The sequence below is a fragment of the Misgurnus anguillicaudatus genome, chromosome 17 (assembly GCF_027580225.2).
Source record: "Misgurnus anguillicaudatus chromosome 17, ASM2758022v2, whole genome shotgun sequence".
NCBI lineage: Eukaryota > Metazoa > Chordata > Actinopteri > Cypriniformes > Cobitidae > Misgurnus > Misgurnus anguillicaudatus.
This window is the reverse complement of record NC_073353.2, coordinates 25,165,957-25,185,363: the sequence shown is the minus strand read 5'-3', so window position 1 is coordinate 25,185,363 and position 19,407 is coordinate 25,165,957. Positions and strand designations below refer to the sequence as shown.

At 35.5% G+C, this 19,407-nt stretch overlaps 2 protein-coding genes across 2 annotated transcripts in view; one reads left to right on the top strand and one right to left on the bottom strand.

Moving 5' to 3' along the window:
• The window catches only part of morc3a (MORC family CW-type zinc finger 3a), a 40,362-nt gene that overhangs the window by 233 nt on the left and 20,722 nt on the right, over positions 1 to 19,407 (top strand). The window contains exons 2-15 of the mRNA XM_055215272.2: positions 3,155 to 3,227; positions 4,103 to 4,235; positions 4,470 to 4,693; positions 4,818 to 4,971; positions 5,108 to 5,204; positions 5,352 to 5,489; positions 5,800 to 5,919; positions 6,039 to 6,142; positions 6,225 to 6,323; positions 6,423 to 6,551; positions 7,011 to 7,067; positions 7,414 to 7,456; positions 7,556 to 7,636; positions 19,226 to 19,298. Of these exons, the coding sequence (XP_055071247.2) occupies positions 3,155 to 3,227; positions 4,103 to 4,235; positions 4,470 to 4,693; positions 4,818 to 4,971; positions 5,108 to 5,204; positions 5,352 to 5,489; positions 5,800 to 5,919; positions 6,039 to 6,142; positions 6,225 to 6,323; positions 6,423 to 6,551; positions 7,011 to 7,067; positions 7,414 to 7,456; positions 7,556 to 7,636; positions 19,226 to 19,298 (1,525 nt within the window). The remainder of the gene's footprint in view (positions 1 to 3,154; positions 3,228 to 4,102; positions 4,236 to 4,469; positions 4,694 to 4,817; positions 4,972 to 5,107; positions 5,205 to 5,351; positions 5,490 to 5,799; positions 5,920 to 6,038; positions 6,143 to 6,224; positions 6,324 to 6,422; positions 6,552 to 7,010; positions 7,068 to 7,413; positions 7,457 to 7,555; positions 7,637 to 19,225; positions 19,299 to 19,407) is intronic.
• Positions 13,846 to 17,747, bottom strand: commd6 (COMM domain containing 6). Its single transcript, XM_055215275.2, has 7 exons — positions 17,548 to 17,747; positions 17,397 to 17,455; positions 15,401 to 15,463; positions 15,230 to 15,306; positions 14,907 to 15,075; positions 14,200 to 14,352; positions 13,846 to 14,109 (listed from the first exon to the last, which is right to left on the bottom strand). The coding sequence occupies exons 1-7, from the start codon at positions 17,570 to 17,572 to the stop codon at positions 14,059 to 14,061; spliced, it is 597 nt and encodes a 198-aa protein (XP_055071250.1). The 5' UTR covers positions 17,573 to 17,747; the 3' UTR covers positions 13,846 to 14,058.

Below are 19,407 nucleotides of genomic sequence, written 5' to 3'. Positions count from 1 at the left end.
GGTTTTAGGTCATCTTTAATTGTCTATAAATGATGTATTAATTTTCTAAATGATCAATAAAAAGTTAATGATCAGCAGTTGATCATTGGTGTCCATGCAGAGTGGTTATGTAGGTCTTATTTGATGTGCTGTGCTATTTTTTATTGCCAGGGAATAAAAAAAGGAAATAATGAATAAGATTTTTTAATGACTAAATCTAGATTAATTTTGTCATAATGGCATGTGCTTATGTGTGTATTTAGGTTTGTGGGATGTGTGCTGATCCTTCAGTCATTAATGCATTTTTGCTTTCAGTTCTGTTTCACTCAAAATAGGGTTGAATTTACAAGCAAAATGTCCTTGCCCACATTTGCATTCTCTTTAAATTTGCAGCAAACAAATGGACACCATTGTACTACAGAACAATACTGAACATTTCCCAATCTTAGAGAACATAAACATAAAAACAGCTTATATAAATAGTTGTTACAAATGTTATCACCAAAATACACAGGTTACAATGCTTAATAAAAAAACATTACAATTTAGTGGATAAATTGCTATATCATGCAAATCATTTAGGTTCACATTATGCACACAAATGAAATGCAGGAAAAATCTAAATCAAACTATGCATTATTTCCAAGGTCCTTATCAGGCCTAATGGGCAGTCAAAATATTACAAATAATTAATTAAACGTAACAGTCCTCAGAAATTACCTAAAAGGTTACGAGTTAACACGTGATAAAATCACCAAATTTGCCCAATTAATTTGTGAAACCCACTGAAATGGATAAAATTAAAAATTTTGTTTTATTCTTGTCATACACTCTTAAAAATAATGGTGCTTCACAATGCCTTTGAAGAACCTTTTTGTCTAAATGGTTCCATAAAGAACCTTTAACATCAAAAGAACATTTCTGTTTCACAAACATTTTTTTGTGAAAATGGTTCTTTAGATTAGATTATGAAAATTTAAGAATGAAATGGTTCTTTGAGGAACCAGAAATGGTTCTTTTATGGCATCGCTGTGAAGATCCTTTTAAGCACCATTATTTTTAAGAGTGTATTACTGCATTTTGTATCAATACCAGTTGTTCAGCAAACTTAGATGAGAATAAATGCATATAGACTGGACTATGCGTACAGCCTGGTCTGCGCTTTTACATTTTTCACACACACCGACAGTTCTGCGTGTTCATTCTTCCATCAAGGAACACACATAAACTGTTAAGACGGTTTCAGCGCAACAGCAACAAACAAACAGCGTTTGTGGCCCAAACTTAAATTCCACCTTACTGTTGTCATTCGTCTTTTGGAAACCAAATCATTTGTATTTTTTCACAAGGTATTTGTTCCAAACCGTCGGCAGGGCTATTCAAATCTTACCCTGGAGGGCCGAGCACTACAGAGTTTAGCTACAATCCTAATCAAACTTAACCACCTGTGATTGTCTAGTGATCATGAAGACCTTGATTAGCTTGCTTGGGTGTGTTTGATCAGGGTTAAAGCTAAAATTTGCAGTGCTCTGGCCCTCCAGGGTAAGATTTGAATAGCCCTGGTCTACGATTTCATCGGATGCATGCGTGTTGCATGATGCGCCTGACCAAAAGTTAACTTCCGGTCTGTTCTTGTTTATCGGTCTGGCTAGCAACTAAACTGACCTCTCCTCACTACAGCACATTTTCAATAGCAGGAATTAAAACATGATCCGTTACCCCACCCATCTCATTCACAATTTTTTACTTTAATGAAGTCCAGCAAGCCATATCAGAGCACTACACTTTAAATTTATAAACAACCCAAATTGGGTTGTTTTTAGCCTAGGACAGAACACACACTGGGCTAACCTGACCCATCAAGTTGAGTTGTCCATTTTAACTCAGCTTGTTTACCCAAAGGATGGTTTCATTTTTATTTAAGCATTTGGTTAGTTTTACTTTATAAATAGGTTAATATAATTTTTTTTATTTAATATTAATTGTATTTAGTTTATTTTGTTACTTTATTCTAGATGTCAAATACACCACATTAAAAAAACATGCCAATATGCTATCCCCTTTACATTTTTATTAATAACAATATGTGCTAATTTCATTAAATATGCTCTTAATACAGTTTACCTCAATCAAATGCAGGATAAGCAACTTTACCTGGATACAAAATGTCAGATTGTGTGTTTATATGACATTAATCGCGTCACTCTCGTCATCCGTCTTCCTTTATAACAACATGTTATTTGCTTAGATGTTCTGACCACTCAGCTGACAATCTGACGCACCTCAGAGTGCAACTCAAAGTTTTACATTAGTATTTTTTCCAAAACCATCATAATAAATATTGAATTTACACTAGAAAATAGTAAACGAAGAAAAATAATATAAGAAAATGACAGAAAACATGAAAATTATAAAAATACATGGTAGCTTATTGTGCATGGTTGTATGCACTGTAAGGGGCGAGTCCTACCCAGTCACACCAAAATCGTTTATGGCAGTTGCAGGCGCCTTTTTTGAATGATATTCTATGGGCAGGGCGCGTTGGCGCGCTGGTTATGCGCGCCGAACGCCTTGCGGTTTTCTGCCGCCTGCCGCGCACGCGCTTTTGAAGGAGCGCTGAGAGCGGAGAAGCGCCCGACGTCATTAACGTCTTTCCATTGTCCAATCGAATGAGGGGAAAGGCGGGCCTTACGTTGTTGTGAAGGAAGTTAACAGTTGCTTTGAAGAACCGGACTCCACTCGCTCACTCTCTCCTGCGTGTTTGTTCACCTCTCACCCCCAAACAAGGTCAGAGCAAGTGTCCTCTTTTTAAAGTTTCTGCTAATATTACAGTTAACAGCAAAAGAGCGCTCACGCTTTAATATTTGATTGACAAGACAGCTGACTCGGTGGTTGCTTAGCAATATGAAAAGCCGCGTGGCGCGAAGATTGCTTCAGTTAGGCAGCTGTTTTTCATTAAAATATTCAATATAAATAACTTTTTATTAAAAAAAATGTTTTTTTTACAAATTCACAATCTAATTCACTTTATTAATGAATAAAATGTTTGCTTTTAATAAGTTCACAGTCTAATTCACTTTATTTGCGAAAAAATGTAATCTATTGAATAACATTACATTCGTTTGTGGTTACATATGTATCCTTTGTGAATTTCATTGCTTTGTCTATTTTGTAGGTCAATCCAAGGTTCCTTCACACCAACTCTACCAGCCACACCTGGTCATTCAGTGCCATTGCTGAGCTGATAGGTGAGTGTTAGTTCTCATCATTTTGAAAATATGATATTTATCATAACTATGTTTCTGAATATCATGGAATCGTTGTGTCATACATTTTTTATTAAATTCTTGCAGAATTAAAGTAACAGTTAAATTGTATTTGATTTCATTTCATTTAAATGCATGCATTTGGCAGAAGTTTTTATATAAAGGGACTTACACAGTTTTTTCATAGCATTATTCACATAGCTAAAGACAGTAGTCTGAACCCTGAAGTCAGGTTATTGTGTTTAGTTGAGCACCCATCAGCAAAACCGTTGCAATGGCTGTGCCAAGTGCGACTGCACAGGGCCTTGCGCCTCCTCATGATCTTACACCTGACCTGCATTTTTAGATTTTTTTTAGGTATTTTTCACAATCAAAATAATATTCTTGGGGATCCATAATCCATCATTTCATTACTTCTAATAATTAAAAATAGAATAATTTATTATACTGTTTGCTCATTCTCTGTCTCTGTTTACTCATGGTGCGTTTTTACTATGCTGCTCAGTGCTGCTGGCCATGCTAAAACGCCTTCGCTTTGGGGCATGCTAGTACATTTACTGTAGCACACCTCCAAAAAGAATGTCTTCCACCTTTTTTTTATTTAATGGTGGTTTGCAAACTACACACTTCATTAGCGCTACATAAACCTCAAAACAGCCAAACAATTAAGCAAATGTTCAAGCCAGTTCTAAATAAAACACAAAAGAAGATATTTTGAAAATAGTAAGCACACATTTGACAGTACCTATTGACTTCCATACTATTTGTTTTTCCTACTATGTGTGCTTACCATCATTTATTAAACGATAGACTAAATCTGCATAATTTGACAATCATTTACATATACTGCCTCTTAGACAATGCCTACGACCCAGATGTTAAAGCTAAAACGTTCTGGATTGATAAAACAAGAATTGGAGGTCAAGACTGTCTTACTTTTATTGATAATGGAGCAGGAATGGATTTTCACAAGATGTATAGAATGCTGGGGTAAGTAAAGAATACCAGGCAACATGTTGTCTTACATTTCTGCGTTTATTGTTACGACCATAGAAATATATAATACATAAAACAATAAAATGACTTTAGCATTGCCAGCACTGTGCTTTACAAGTGTGTACAAGTGTTGTCGAGTTGCACAACTTTTTACTAATATCAGATTAATCAACCTGGTCAATATATTGGTTAAGCACTACTAATTAGCTTTGTTTTTCTCTCTGTTAGTTTGGGCTTCAGTGATAAAAAGACAGTAAGGGGCCACGCCCCTGTTGGTATGTATGGCAATGGATTTAAATCAGGCTCCATGCACTTGGGAAAAGACGCCATTGTGTTTTCAAAGAAGGGAGAGTCTATGTGCGTAGGCATGCTGTCCCAAACATACCTTAATGACACTCAAATGGAGAAGGTCGTTGTACCAATTGTCACATTCAAATGCATTGGAGAGTCAAATATCCTTATTTCCTAAAAGAGGGAGGAAATGGCTAAAAGGCAAACAACAGTGTTTTGGGTTTCTTATATAAAGCTGTTTTCTCACATATGTTTTACATCTTGATCCTTGACCCTATATTTTACTCCATCCTGAGGTGGAGCATAAAGAAAGTCTCCAAGCCATCCTGCGATACTCTCTGTTCCAAACAGAAGAAGAGCTTCATTCAGAGTTTAAAGCCATCACACAAGATTCCAGTGGCTCCACGGGAACACGAATAATCATCTGGAATCTCTGCAAGTGAGTATGTCGCCCAGGGAGAGTGTGCAGTTCACCTATATGTTTTGTTTTAGGGAAGAAACAGGTGCAAGATTGAGAAAGACACATTTAGATGTTCTGCAAATACTAAAGCACATCCATCTTGTTTTTATTACAGAGAATCTGAGTTTGACTTTGAGGCGGACCAATATGACATCCAGATTCCAGATGACGTGTATGAGGATGAAATTGACAAATACAAGCGATCCTTGCGAGTGTGTACTTGACCTTTGCTTTTGTGTTAAATTAGAAATTACTTACCTGTATAAAATCACTATAATGATATTGTGGTTGTGACTACGTGATAGTTTGGATGTAAATAAATAAAACAGAAGTGTGTCTGTGTGTATGTTGCTCTTTAGGCATACTGTAGTATCCTCTACTTAAAGCCAAGAATGCAGATTATTGTTCGTGGACAGATAGTGAAAACTGAGCTGATTGCTAAAAGCCTAGCACATGCTGTCACAGAGAAATACATACCCAGCTTTCTCAAGGAAAAGGTATCCATTTAATCTGTGATTCCTCATTTCCCCAAGAAACCCTTGTGTAACTAGAAAACACAGTCATTGACAAATTTCAAGTTACTGTAGTTAGTGATGTCTAGTAATTTGCATTTTCCATAATGCACATTGTTTAAAAACAGCTTCATAAAAATATTGCAGTTTTATGGGTCTAATTTCATGAGGTCAACATGGAACAGTTACATTTATAGTAAAATAAAAAAGTGGTTGTTTAAAGGCCTATTAAGGTATACCTAGTAAATAAAGTACAAAAAAATACAGTGACATTCCTTAAGTCTGTTTTTCACAGAGAAGAAGTATCCCGATCACATTTGGATTCAACCCTAAGAGTCAGGAACATTATGGTGTCATGATGTACCATAAAAACAGGCTCATCAAAGCCTACGAGCGTGTCAGATGCCAAAATAGGGTGAAAACTTTCTTGGGTGTTAACCGAGTCTTGGAATATTTTAATATTTAGTACATGGTAATGCTTATCGCATATTTACTATTTTGATATGTGCATTTCCAACCTTGTTTTCACAATAGGCAAATAAGAAGGCAGTGGGAGTGGGAGTCATTGCAGTGATAGAGTGCAACTTCCTCACGCCAACTCATAACAAGCAGGACTTTAACAACACAGAAGAGTACAGGTGAGTGAAATACTTTTCAAGAATAATGCTAGTAAAACAAAGAAAATGATTATGCGTAGAAATGTTTATTATTTGTCCCTAGATCAACCATGAAGACTTTGGATAAGAAGCTAGAAGAGTATTGGAATGTGAAGTACAATAAAATAGGTCAAAACGGCACAATACCTTTGGAGAATATACTGTTAGTATACAATTAAACATGAAAAATGTAGTGTTGCTTTTAACCAGTTTATTTACCATATTAACATATATAAATCTTGTTTTCTTGTTAATTGTGAAGGGATGATCTTAAACAGGACTGGGTTCAGTGTGATGATTGTCGAACGTGGCGTAAACTCCCTGATGGCACTGACAAGGATAAGCTCCCTAAAAAATGGTTCTGTCGAATGAATTCAGACAAAAGATTTAGGTTTGTTTAATTCAGCCTTATACAGTAGGATAAAGGCAGCAAAAAGTCTTTAGAAATTCAAAGACATTTTTTATTCAAGCAATACACAGATTTATTTTATTCAGTCACATTTCAAATGACAGTATGCACCTTTGACACTTTGCATCAATTTGACACATATTATTTTATTTGGAACATTGGTCATGTATGTGCCATTCAGTTATTAACATATTTTGTTGATATAATAGTCATGATGCTCTGTCTTCTTGTGGTGGATTTACCTCTTATTACAATAAAAATCTTCTTTCTTTAGACTTGAAGTATAGTGCCAAACATACTTAACCACTAAAAGTGGCTGAAAGGGAAGCCACTACAAGCCATGAAAGGAAAATAATAAAATAAAAGCATTGTAAAACAGAAAATAAAGAAAATATTACCTTGTCTTATTTAAAGATATTTAAAGACTTTTTTTTATTTCAGGAGCTGTGATGAACCAGAGGAACCTGAAGATTCTGAAGATGAAACATACCAACAGGAGTGAGTTGAATTAATCATTTATTTTAACAAGAAGTTAAATTTGGCAAAATTGTAGTACATTATGACTCTCTTTAATGCCAGATAGCATTGATGTGTTAGCCATCTGTTTTGAATGGAGCTGGGCTCCTTGATGTAGCAAGCAATGTCATAAGTGTCATGCGTTTGTAATTTTTCTGTGGAATCACCTAAATTTCCTGTGTTTGACAAATGATCAACACACCTTTTCTCTGCAACTTTTTTGAGAGGCATAATAATTGAAATATAATTGTTGTACAGTATTTCAAAGTGCATGTGACTCATTTATCACAAAACAAATCTGACACTACAGTTTGTTGTTTTTATACAGAAAGAAAAACCTTAAAGTACAGCAGAAACTTAAAAAACAGCAGGTAATTGCAGATTTTCGCATTGGATGATTGGTACGTTTGAGTTTCATACCCTTTCAGTTTTATTCTTTGGTTTTGATTGGTGATATCTCTGTGTATTAGATGGAGGAAGAGAAGAGAAATGCAGAGATTAAAGATTTGACAAGAGCAGAAGAAAAACTTTTCAGTGAATTACGACAAACAGTAAGTGTTCCAGATCATTTAGAGGACTTTAAGAATAACAAACGCCTGAGCATGTTCTCAAGCATTTTCGTTGGTGTCAGTTTTAAAATTCCAGACCAGTCAAAACAGAGTAGCATAACTTATAGGTGTGGCTTAAGTACCTTAGGCAGCAGGTTGTTGATAATGTATAGGCAGCAGGTTGTTAATGTACTGCAAGAAATGATGTGTTAATTTTTTACACATTATGTGTGTCATGCCATTTAAGGCGTTATTTCATGTTACAATAAATGAAAGGGCCAACACAAGTTGTGTTAAAAACAGTGATGGGAGTAACAGGTTACAAAGTAATTCCATTACTGTAATTCCACTACTTTTAGCGGTAATTAACATGTAACGAAGTATTTTTTTTAATCAAGTAACGCAGTTACAATTACTGAAATTTAAATGAGTTGGTTACTCGTGTTAGTCATCAGAAATGTCTTGTCTGCAAGTGTTCATTTATCACAAAATAGAGTAACACGAGTAACCAGCTCATTTAAATTTCAGTAATTGTAACTGCGTTACTTGATTTAAAAAAAATACTTTGTTACATGTTAATTACCGCTAAAAGGAGTGGAATTACAGTAATGGAATTACTTTGTAACCTGTTACTCCCATCACTGTTTTTAACACAACTTGTGTTGGCCCTTTATTTTATTTTAACATGAAATAACGTCTTAAATGGCATGACACACACAATGTGTTAAAAATTAACACATCATTTTTTGCAGTGTGCAAAAATTAGCCCTAACAGTGTGATCAGGACCTGACACGAAGTGGAGGTCTTGTATCACACTGATGGGGCTTATTTTGCGATAACAACAAGCTGTACATTATCCCAATTATTACATGGCTATTTCCCTAAAAAGTAAGGTAAGGAATATTAAATATTGATTTGAAATGTATTTTTTTTTAATTGCTTTTAATGAATGCAGACCTTCAGCGAGGAAAACACCTTTACTTTTCTTTTAAGATAAGACAAGACTTAACTTCAAATGTCACGAACACACTATGAATGATTGGTTTAATCATTTGTAAATATAATCTCATGTAAATATATGTCTACTAATAACATATATTTCATTTTTATGTAATATTAAACTGTACCTATATGATTTGCAGCATCCGGGCTACCGTGTGTTATTAGTTTTGAGCGGTTGTTATCTGGGAATAACAAACCTGCAAATGTCGACTCGTGACTGGCCAATCAGAATCAAGCATTCCAACGAGCTGTGTAATAAACCAACCTATCCTCCAACCCTTGCAGTTGTTTAGATCGTTTGTCCATTTCCCCAAAAACGACCCACAGATGCGTTTACTAAATTAGCGGCTCTACTGGCAGCCAGGGCCGGCCCGAGGCATAAGCGAACCAAGCGGCTGCTTAGGGCCCCCGCCCCAATTTTTTTTTTTTTTATACAATTAAATAACTTAAACAGGTAATATAAATGGATGAATGAATGAATACAAATTTATAAATGAATAATTAAAGACAAGAACATTTTGATTTGCAGACAACTATGTGTCTGCAGTGCTAGCGTTTTAGTCAGGCGTTTTAGTCGGCGCGCAAGTGCACAATGTCGTCACTCACTGTAAACAATGATGAGCCATTTGACATGTCACAAAAAAGGATATATCCCTCTGGGACCGAAAAGAGAAAAAAGAAAAGGACCGAGGATGAGAAAAAAGAGCAAGATAAAGGTATGTTTGCATGATTATATACAGTATGTTTAATTTGTGTTAGTGGTGTGACAGATCGACGTTAATCCGTGACCGTGATCGACCCACGGTTCGGCTCGCATGCGGTTAAATAGTGAAAGTTTATCATTTGCACGTGTTTCAAAGGCTTGCAAAAGTTAACATTTCAAGTGATTTTAAACAATTTGTCCCGCAAAAAGGCGCTAAAATGAGCAGTATTCTGCATGCCCATGCGGTTGAAATTGTCCAGCCCAGCTCCCTTCAGAGATCAGAACACTAACACTTGATGTTTAAACTTTAGAGAGAGTTACGCTATTTTGTGTCATACTGTAGTCCATTAACATACATTTGAGGAATAGAGCACTGAAAACAACATAACGTTTTTATGCTCCGCCGTCTGTATTTCCGTCTGTGTGAGCGCGCCGCGTATAAGTGCACTTAGTAGGGCACACATGGAGAGACGAACATAAAATCTTTCTGTTCTTGACGGGGCACATACAAACAAAATGATCTCCACAGTACTCTTTTCCAATAAAAACATTTGTTTATGTCTTGGACGGTTTATGTATAGATTAGGCAGAAACCAGGTCCGTGCTTCTCTTAAAGAGACAGTTACCTTAATTAACCTACTTAAGTCTGTGTCATTAATGTTAATCAAACCTTCCAAGACAAAGAGAAAATCACTTCTGTAGCTCTAAAAAAGAATAATTATATTTAATTCATACAATAAAGTGTTATGATTCATTTGATTTGATTTCTGTACCTAATGCTGATTTTAGCCCTTACTTAATGTGCAACTTTGTTCTTTTTATAAATGTTTGTAAGTAATTTCCTCATTTTTTTATTAGTTTTTCCAACCCCTTATTCTGCTGATTCGAAAAATTATCAGATCTGTGCCTCAAAAACCATAATGTGATCAGAACCGTGAGTTTTGTGATCCATCACACCCCTAGCTAGCATTGCTGTATGTGTTGAAGTGAACGTTCCAACATTGGTAACGTCCCAGCTTCATAGGCAAAGCACATGCGCTCTCTGTCTAAGATCTTTGGTAAGAGATGGTATTGGACTTTATGAGAATATATACCAGTACCATGTTGGGTAGGGAGATTTCTGTAATGAAAATAGACTTCAATCTTATTTATATGGTGGGTAGTGATGTAACAGTGCTATCCTCATATTTATTTATTTATTGCTTGTTGTGTAAGTAATGAAAAATTAGCAAAATAAACTCATTCTGCTCGATCAACTATGCACTTATCTAATGCTATTTTTTTCAGGAACACTGTTAAAGTACTTTGGAGCACAACCAACTCTACCCGCCCCTGATGTTTCATCAAGTGTCAGTGCCTCCACAGCTGATGATGCAGCAGGTGAGGTTTTTCTTGTTGGCCAATGTTAACATTACATAGCCTGTTAATATGACATGACACATTGAAGAATAAAGTATTTTATTTAAGTATAGATTTTTTTCATTATTTAACCTCACTGTATTCATTTATAATGTAACATTAGAGCGTGACATTTGTGTCCACGTGGTGGGAGGGGGGCCCCCAAACACATTCTGCTTAGGGCCCCCAAGAGGCTCAGGCCGGCACTGCTGGCAGCAGCTAAAACTTTTGCCAAGCACAGTGAGAGAGTTGCCAAGGATTACCACACAAACGCCCCTTTTCTCTGTCAAATAGGCACCAAATTCTAAATGTATGTTACATTTCGACTACAAATATGATGCACTTTCAATAAAGATGAATGTTTCTACCGGTGAAATGCTCCTTTAAGGAGCAAGGATGTCATCTCCTTCAACCCAAAGACACCACTTCCTTCTAAAGAATAGCTATCTAAATAGTTTGTCTTGTACATTCTTTTCTATGTCTTTACGTCTGTCTTTGTTTTCATAGGCTCCTTTCCAACTCAGCTTACCTACAACTTCTTTGACAACTGATATTACAGCCCCTATAGATTTCAGTGCTCCCCTACAATCTGGTGAAGCCTAGTTTTGTAAATAGATGTTTTTGCCATAATACAGTACGTCTGAATTGTGTACATTAATATTGTATTTTTGCAGCCTCTAGCTCCTCAGACAACATGCAAGTAACACCACACTCTCTTTTTACAAGGTACATTATTCCCACCCTCTCACTGTTTCTATATACTGGACTAATAAAACCAACTTACATGAATGCCTTATTCTGAGCATTAAATGTGACCCTCTCCTCTATTAGGACAAAGAGAAGTCTAGGACAAACCAATAGCAAAGCTCTGAAGAAAAAAAGAGCACTTAATGACAGCCCATCAACATTTACATGTACGTCTGATGTACTGACCTCACCGATGGAAATAACTGACAATGCTAGCAGTAGGGAAGAAGTGGACAGCAACACTGATGATGATGATGTTGTTGTTATTGGTGAGACCAGCAAGGCAAGACCCAAAGCTGTAACCTTTAACTTTGATAAGGTCAAGTTAGAAAGAAGTACAAGTAATGATGTGCCCAACAATGATGATGTCTGTGCAGCTATAGAGAGCAAGCCAAATCTTGCAGAAGAAAGTGATAGAAATAAAGATGGCACAAGTCCTATACTTGAAGAACCAGGTATGGACCTTGGTCTAAACATATACGATATGGCAACCCAAGAAGCCCAGAAACAACAGGACAGTCTTCTGGAACTCATGGAAGCCACAGCCAAGGAAAGAGAAGAGTATAAGATGCAAGCCCAGTCTCTCGCCCTGAAGCTAAAGAACAAAGAACTGCACAATGAACAGCTCACAAAAACAATAAATGAGATGAAGAAAAAGCAAGAGGAGATGTTGGTGCAGATGAAAGCTGAAAAAGAAGCACAGGACAGAATGAAAGCTGAGGGTGCAGGGCACTCAGCCACGCCAAATGTGGATGATGAAATGGCTCTTCAGGTGGATTTTCTTCTGAGAGAGCTAGATCAGCGGAATACAGAATGCAATGAATTAAAGTGTAAGGTTAGTATCTAACAATATATTGAATACAGGCTATAAAAATTCCTTTAAGGAACTGCAGTAATTTTTGCTGAAAAGGCCAAGTTGACTAGGATGAATTATATTAAGGTAGCAACATGAATTTGCCTTTGTGAAAAGGCTTTTTGATTGCTCATGCTCTTAAACTAAGAAATTATTGGTGGTTAAACTGGTTAAAAGTAAATAAGCTGTGAACTATATGGAGTGTTTGTGTTTTGCTCTAGTTACAAACTATCTAGACTCATTTTGATAATGTCTTATACCGTTTCTCCTTTACATTTTTAAAAACCACAATCATATGCACAAAGTTGCACAGCTTGGAACAGGAGAGATTTCATTGCGGGCAGCAGTGGAAAGACTTGGAAGACACAGAAGGGAGTGGGACCGATAGAGCCAGTTCAACACAATCACACCAGACCAGGAAACAATTGAAAGACCAGTAGGGGGAGAGAAAACGGTGACAAATGCAAGGTAAGTTTACATTTTACAGATGTTCAGGGATTTTTTTGACTTGATCAGTTAAGATTTTTCCTCTTATTTCAAATATCCATTAACTAAATATTCAAGTTTTTTATAATATTCAAGTTTCTTTAACCTAAGTACAAATGTATTTTTAAAGGTTTGTGACTTACTCACAAAAACAAACCCAGAAAATTAATGCCATTTCCAGCCATGAGCAATGAACATGAAATATACAAGTATTATATATGATTTGTTCTGTCTCTGCAGGTTGGGATAGCTAAGGAGCAGTAATGCTTGTCTTTTGGTTACATATTTGTTCCTGCCTTGGACCATAAACAAGTTAACAATGACTGTGAGGTCATAGATGAGATTCCAAGCCTGGTTATAAATGAGATCTCTCCAACTGAAACCACTTTTACTTAAAGCTACTTTGTCAAATTCATATTTTGTATATGGGAGACTTACGTATACTAAGTTATTTTGTAAAATGGAGACACAATGTTTTATTGCATTCTTAAAATATTTCATAATAGAGTTATGTGAGAATTTATTTATCTATAATTTTGGAGGCAAGGAAACTCTACTCTTTCTACTCATAATAATGAAGATGTTTTCATTTTTTATTCTTCACAATGGATTTACACTGTGCACAGCTACAATCTAAGATTTCGAAACCAAGTTTGTGTAAAGGTGTCTCTCAAATTAAATCTTACAAAGAGAGTCAAGATGTTAAAAATTATAACTTACAGTTTGTTTAGTGTGCTCTGTTGTGTATGCTTTTGCTGTTTTTTCTGACATGTGATCACATTTTCATGTTTATATAATAAATCCTATACTATACTAATGTTTTTATACTACTAGTGTTGAACGAGTCCCCAGCAGCTATTCAAAAGCTCCATCCCCTAGAAATAGATTAATGTGAGATACATGTATGTGTAAATGTATCTCAGTGTAAGATAGTTTTGGTAAGGTTTGGATTTCTTTGATTTCTAAAGGCACAGAAGACAATTAAAATTTTGAATGATAAATCGACACTATTGACAATACAGAGGGGGAAAACATCTTATTTTATCAAAATGTAAAATCAATTTTGTATTTTAATACAATTTTAACCATTTAGCTACTGTAACAAAGAGAAATCCGTTCTTTTCATTAACTGCTGATAGTGGAATGGAAAATGAAAAATCCCCTAAAGTGGTAGATAAGTGCAAAGTTCAACAAAGTTGACCCCACTCCTGGAAAAACCACATGGAGAAAATATATTAAACAGTCTCTAAAACAGAAGCCATTTCCTTGAACTGTCTGTAGAAGTTCTGCAGAAAGAAATAGTAGAAAGAGAATTATTAATGCCAGTACCTCACACAGAGATGATTTAAACATTTTAAAATTGCAAGCTAACAAACCTGGAACTGCTGAACTGTCATCTCAAATGATTTATATGTAATTTCCCCTGATGTATCTGCATATTTCAACAGAACAGAGATGAATGGGGAGTTAAGGGATCGGCAGGTATCTGAGCTTACTGCCATTCCAAGTTTCCACTGCATATCTACAAGCTAAAAGAGAAGAATCTTTGTTATTAACACACAATATTACATCTACCTGAGAGAGAGTCAATCAGGCTGACGGTCTCAAAATGGTCAAATATTGACAGTCTGTCACTAATTCTATGATATTCTGTGAAAATAGTGTAATTTCAAATTAGATAGCAGCAACAGTTTTAAAAAAGTTGGGACAGGGCCATATTTACCACTTTGTATAGCTTCCCTTATTCTTTTAACAACAGTCCTTAAACATCTTGGAACTGGGGAGACAAGTTATAATAAGATCTCACGTCTGATACAGGATTCTAGTTGTTCGACTGTCCTGGGTTTACTTGTATTTTTTGCTTAATAATGCACCAAATGTTTGCAATTGGTAAATGTACTCAACTGCAGTGGCTCGGGTTAAAACATCTGATGTTTTCTATGTATTATATAAATAAAATATAAGTTGATGAGATTTGCAAATCATTGCGTTTTTCACAGTGCCCCAACTTTTCTTCTCTTCTTAAAATGTAGTTTGTATTAAGTTATAATTCTGCACAAAACTCAAGAAACTTGTGACACACCTGTCCAATACTAGCCATGCTCATGACCTCCTGTTGTGCATGTAGAAGAGCGCCATGCTCAGTCCAGAGCTGATGCACCAGCTGAAGCATTGGCTTGGACCATTTACTGCTTCCTTCATTAAGTTTACTGATCAAGACATCTGCACTAAGATTGACTTTTGCCGCTAACCTGTTTAAATAAAGAAAGAAATGCAACAGCCACAAATACTGATATTTGTCTGAAAAAACACTAAGCAGGATATGAAACAGGATTTGGTAATTCAGCAGTCTAAAGCATTACTAACAATCTCATCGTCAGATCATTCTTTTGGATTGTACTGTACCTAAAATGGTATGACATCAGTCTTATAATATCTTGAACAGCTTGTTGATCAAGGTTTATTCCAGATCTTTGACATTTCTGCATTAGAAAAATGTTGTAAGAATGTAAGGATGTAGACATTTATGCCAAATTTACAACTTATACAGAGATGTAATTGTTTTTGAGTGCTTACATTACAAGTTTCAATAAAATCTAAAGTCCTCTGTTCCTGAAGATGAACCAGAATCTCCTGCATCTGGAAAGTTAAAGGAATAACATCAGATCTGCAGTCTTAATCAATATTTAAAGCCACATTTAAAACTAACACTGTGTTCCCAATTATTATGCATGTCACATATCAGTAAGATTTTATGAAAAGAAAAAGAAATTGTTTTTTGTTTATTTCAGATATCTTTTTAGCTTACTGGTATCAATCTCAGACAGGTTTATTCATTAGTTTGCAGAAAGACCTTAGGAAACCTACTTGAAAAAGTTGTTCCACATAAAAGCAACACTATGTAGTTTCCATGTTAAAATGACTTACAGCTCCCCCATGTGGTTGAAAAGCGCAACAGTGCCTGGTATCAGACACTCTTCTGCAGGCAGGGGGAGGGGCGGGGCTGTGTTTCCTACCCTCCACCGCCACTTTCAGAGTGTGCTTGTAGCAGCTAGGAGGCTGCTCAGGTTGCAGCAACAGTACAATTTGTCCAGTTAAAAGTTGTTCTATCATTGAAATAATTTTAGAGACATTATTTAAAGGAAAAAAACTACATAATGTTGCTTTAATTAGCAAGTTGTTGTTCTTATGTAATATGGGAATGAAAAAAGATCTTTCTAAAGACAAAAAATTGTGCATTATCTTAAAAAAAGTATTTCCTATAACAATTTATATTTGGTGGAACTGAACAGAAATCATTGAACTATTATAATGTTTATGAGTGATTCATGGTATAGAAGGATTTGACTATATGAAGGCCTTTTAAGGAAAATATAACAAAAAGGAAGCAATAAAAAGCCACTGCTGAAAAAACATGTATAAACCTGCTGGTGTCTCTGAAATCCCAAGAACCCCTCAATACAGCATCCGGCAGTGCATAAAGCTTTATTTCTACACCCCCCCCCAAAACAAATATTTCAAAAATAAGTAATGTGAGCTCAGAATACATAAAGACTATTTTTCAAACTGTTTTATTCATTGACATGCCATTATACACTGAATAGTATAGATGAATATCATTCTGGATTGTTAGTGAATAGCCACCATCTTTAAACAAAACTGTAAAATTTGGGAGAGGTGGCAAAGTAAGGATCAGGGGGGTCTGGTGACTTCTCTTCCGAGGGGCGCAAATTCAAAATATGCGTTCGTAGTGTCATGTGTGTTGCTCGTCATTTTAAAATGTGTGTTCATTGCGTCATGTGAACCATGTGCATCATGCATTTTGTCAAAAGACGTGCACACGCGTTAAAAGATGGTAAAGAGATGCTCACGTTCACAAAATACTCCCAAGACACTCCCTTAACAGTACACTCTGACTACACAAGAAATTATGTGTGTATCTGGCAAACGCGAGCGTTACTTTAATCATAAACCCTTTAGATGCGTGTGCAGCAAGCACTTATTTTGAAGACACATGATGCACATGAGTATTGGGATGTAAGATGGAGGGTCTTTTTAGGGTCCCTAAGATTGTTAAAAGGACATCAGCAAGATATGTAGAGTTCCTAAAAGATAGTTTTTCCACTATGGAATAAAAAAGAAATCATGTCTTCTAAAATAAACTTATAGATATCCAAATTTGGTTGCATTCTGCATAATTTGGAACATCATGTTTGCACTTTTTCCCGTATGTTAAAGTATATAACATTCTTATTTCTTTTAAATATAATAATATCCACACTGTCATATAAATGTTAAGGTTAAAATAAAATTAGAAAACTTACTGATTATATTGGAAAAATGAACAAAAATGGCATGTGCTGCATAATAATATGGACCACAGTGTAAAGCATACAGAAAATAGCCAGATGATGACAACGTATACATTTGAATGTCATTTATTTATCTGTTTATATTTGTATTGCTTTTAATAGCTTAAACTAATTTGCATGATCATCTTTCTGCTTTACATGCGTAGAGACACAGTGTAACGTTACAGGACAAGACGTTACAATGTTATGACAAATCTTACTGTTTCTGCAAATAAATCTGGGGGCATTTTTCCAATGTTTTCAACCACGCTATCCACACCTACAATAAAACAAAATTATTTAGCAAATTAACCTGTTGTTAAGTTTTTTATTAAAAGAAAAGGTTTAGCAAATCATAGCAAATTAACTTACTAGATGACAGCTCCATTCCTAACATCTTGCTCAGTTATTAAGGCACCTCCCTAAAAATGCATTAAACAGTATTTGAGGAGAGGAGGCAAATCTTACATATGTTTCATTAATGCATCGATGAAAGATTATGGTCTAAATTTGCTTGTAATTCCAACCTCACAACTTCTCCAATTCCTGGGCGGAAGTCACAAACACAGCGTACCTTTTTCAAAATAATAGTATGACGGGCAGAAGAAATAAGACGAAGAAATTAAAAATGCATAACAAACAAGAAAACCAAGTTTATTCCATCACCCAAAGTGCATCTACTTGAGTGTCGTTCAATTTAAAACATCAGTTAAATATTTCTCCAAAATGTTTGGCCTAAACCTGTGCATAATAAAGGAGCTTTATAAGGTCTTTTATTTTGAATATCCAGCTCACTCTCTGTTGGGTCACGCCCCCGGATGTAGGATCTCACGCCTCCTGGAACTTTTGTATCGTCGCGGGCTCGTAGATGAAACATAACAACAATGTCGGTTCAAACAGAGAGAGGCATCCCGTTAAGCGCGGTATGTACCTGACATATGTAATATCACATTATAATAGTGCCAATGATTCAACACATTTATTAGACTACATGTTGAATAAGTTAAATTATGACTTTCCGCACTGTTAGCATTATCACTGGTCAACTGCTTACATCATCTTTAATTGTCCGCATATTTGCACATTAGATAGAATAATAGTGGTAGATAGATAGTTCATAGTAATAGTAGGTGTCATGTGTGAGCATATATTTTTAATTTATGTGATCATATGTCATGCGTGTGTTTAGAATCGTGACGTATCTGTTGTCCCTCCAATCAGAAAGGCTTATTGATTAATTTTTGCTTTCAGTTTTATTTCACCGACAAGAGGATTTGTTTGAACAACTGTGCAGTGGTTATCCAGCGATGCATATGCGCATTTGTTATGCAATAAACCGGTTATTACTGAAATAACACACCAAAGGCTTGTTATTACCGACTCAATGTTGAACAAATAGATATGTTTTACACTATGTTTTATGTTGCACTATCGATTATGTCTGTAAGTTACTTTGTTCTACCATTAAGGCTCTTGTGGTCAAACAAATCCTTGTGTGTGTGAACTTAGCAATAAAACTCTTTTCGATTCTGAATAAAGTGAATCAACTGAATCAAGTACCAAACTTTATTAGTTTAACGCCAGGGATTATATTTTGTACATAATTTATGACACATAATACATATAATAAGTACGTTTTAAATTTTAGTTTCAGTCCTTGATCTTGTGTTTTCTTTACGATAAAACCAAAACACACACCACAGTATGTCTGCTGCACCCAACCATTCTTTGTATTACTGCGCAGCTTGTATTACCTTTCCCCTTACATAAACAAGAAACAGTCGGCCAGTGACTATTTTTTCCAGCGTAATGAAGGTTTTTAGTGTTTTTTTTATACTACTTCATGAAAGTTGAATATATATTTGAATATTTTAAGTAGAATACAATTTTATATTAATTAATTGTATTTTATATTATAATACAGTATTTGTTTGTGTGGTAACCATTTAATAAAAGCAAATAGGTTTTAACAAGGTATATTGAGCAATATGGCTTATTGCTTCCGTATCAACGTTGTAAACTGTAACCCTGCGTCTTTTCCCATTTATAGCTCAATCCAAAGTTTCTTCACACCAACTCTACCAGCCACACCTGGCCTTTCAGTGCCATTGCTGAGCTGATAGGTGAGTTTATTGCTTGGATTAGCTGGGGTAGGCAACGTTGGTCCCGGAGTGCCGATGTCCTGCAGATTTTAGTTCCATCCCTGATAAGACCTCGCCTACTTATATTTTT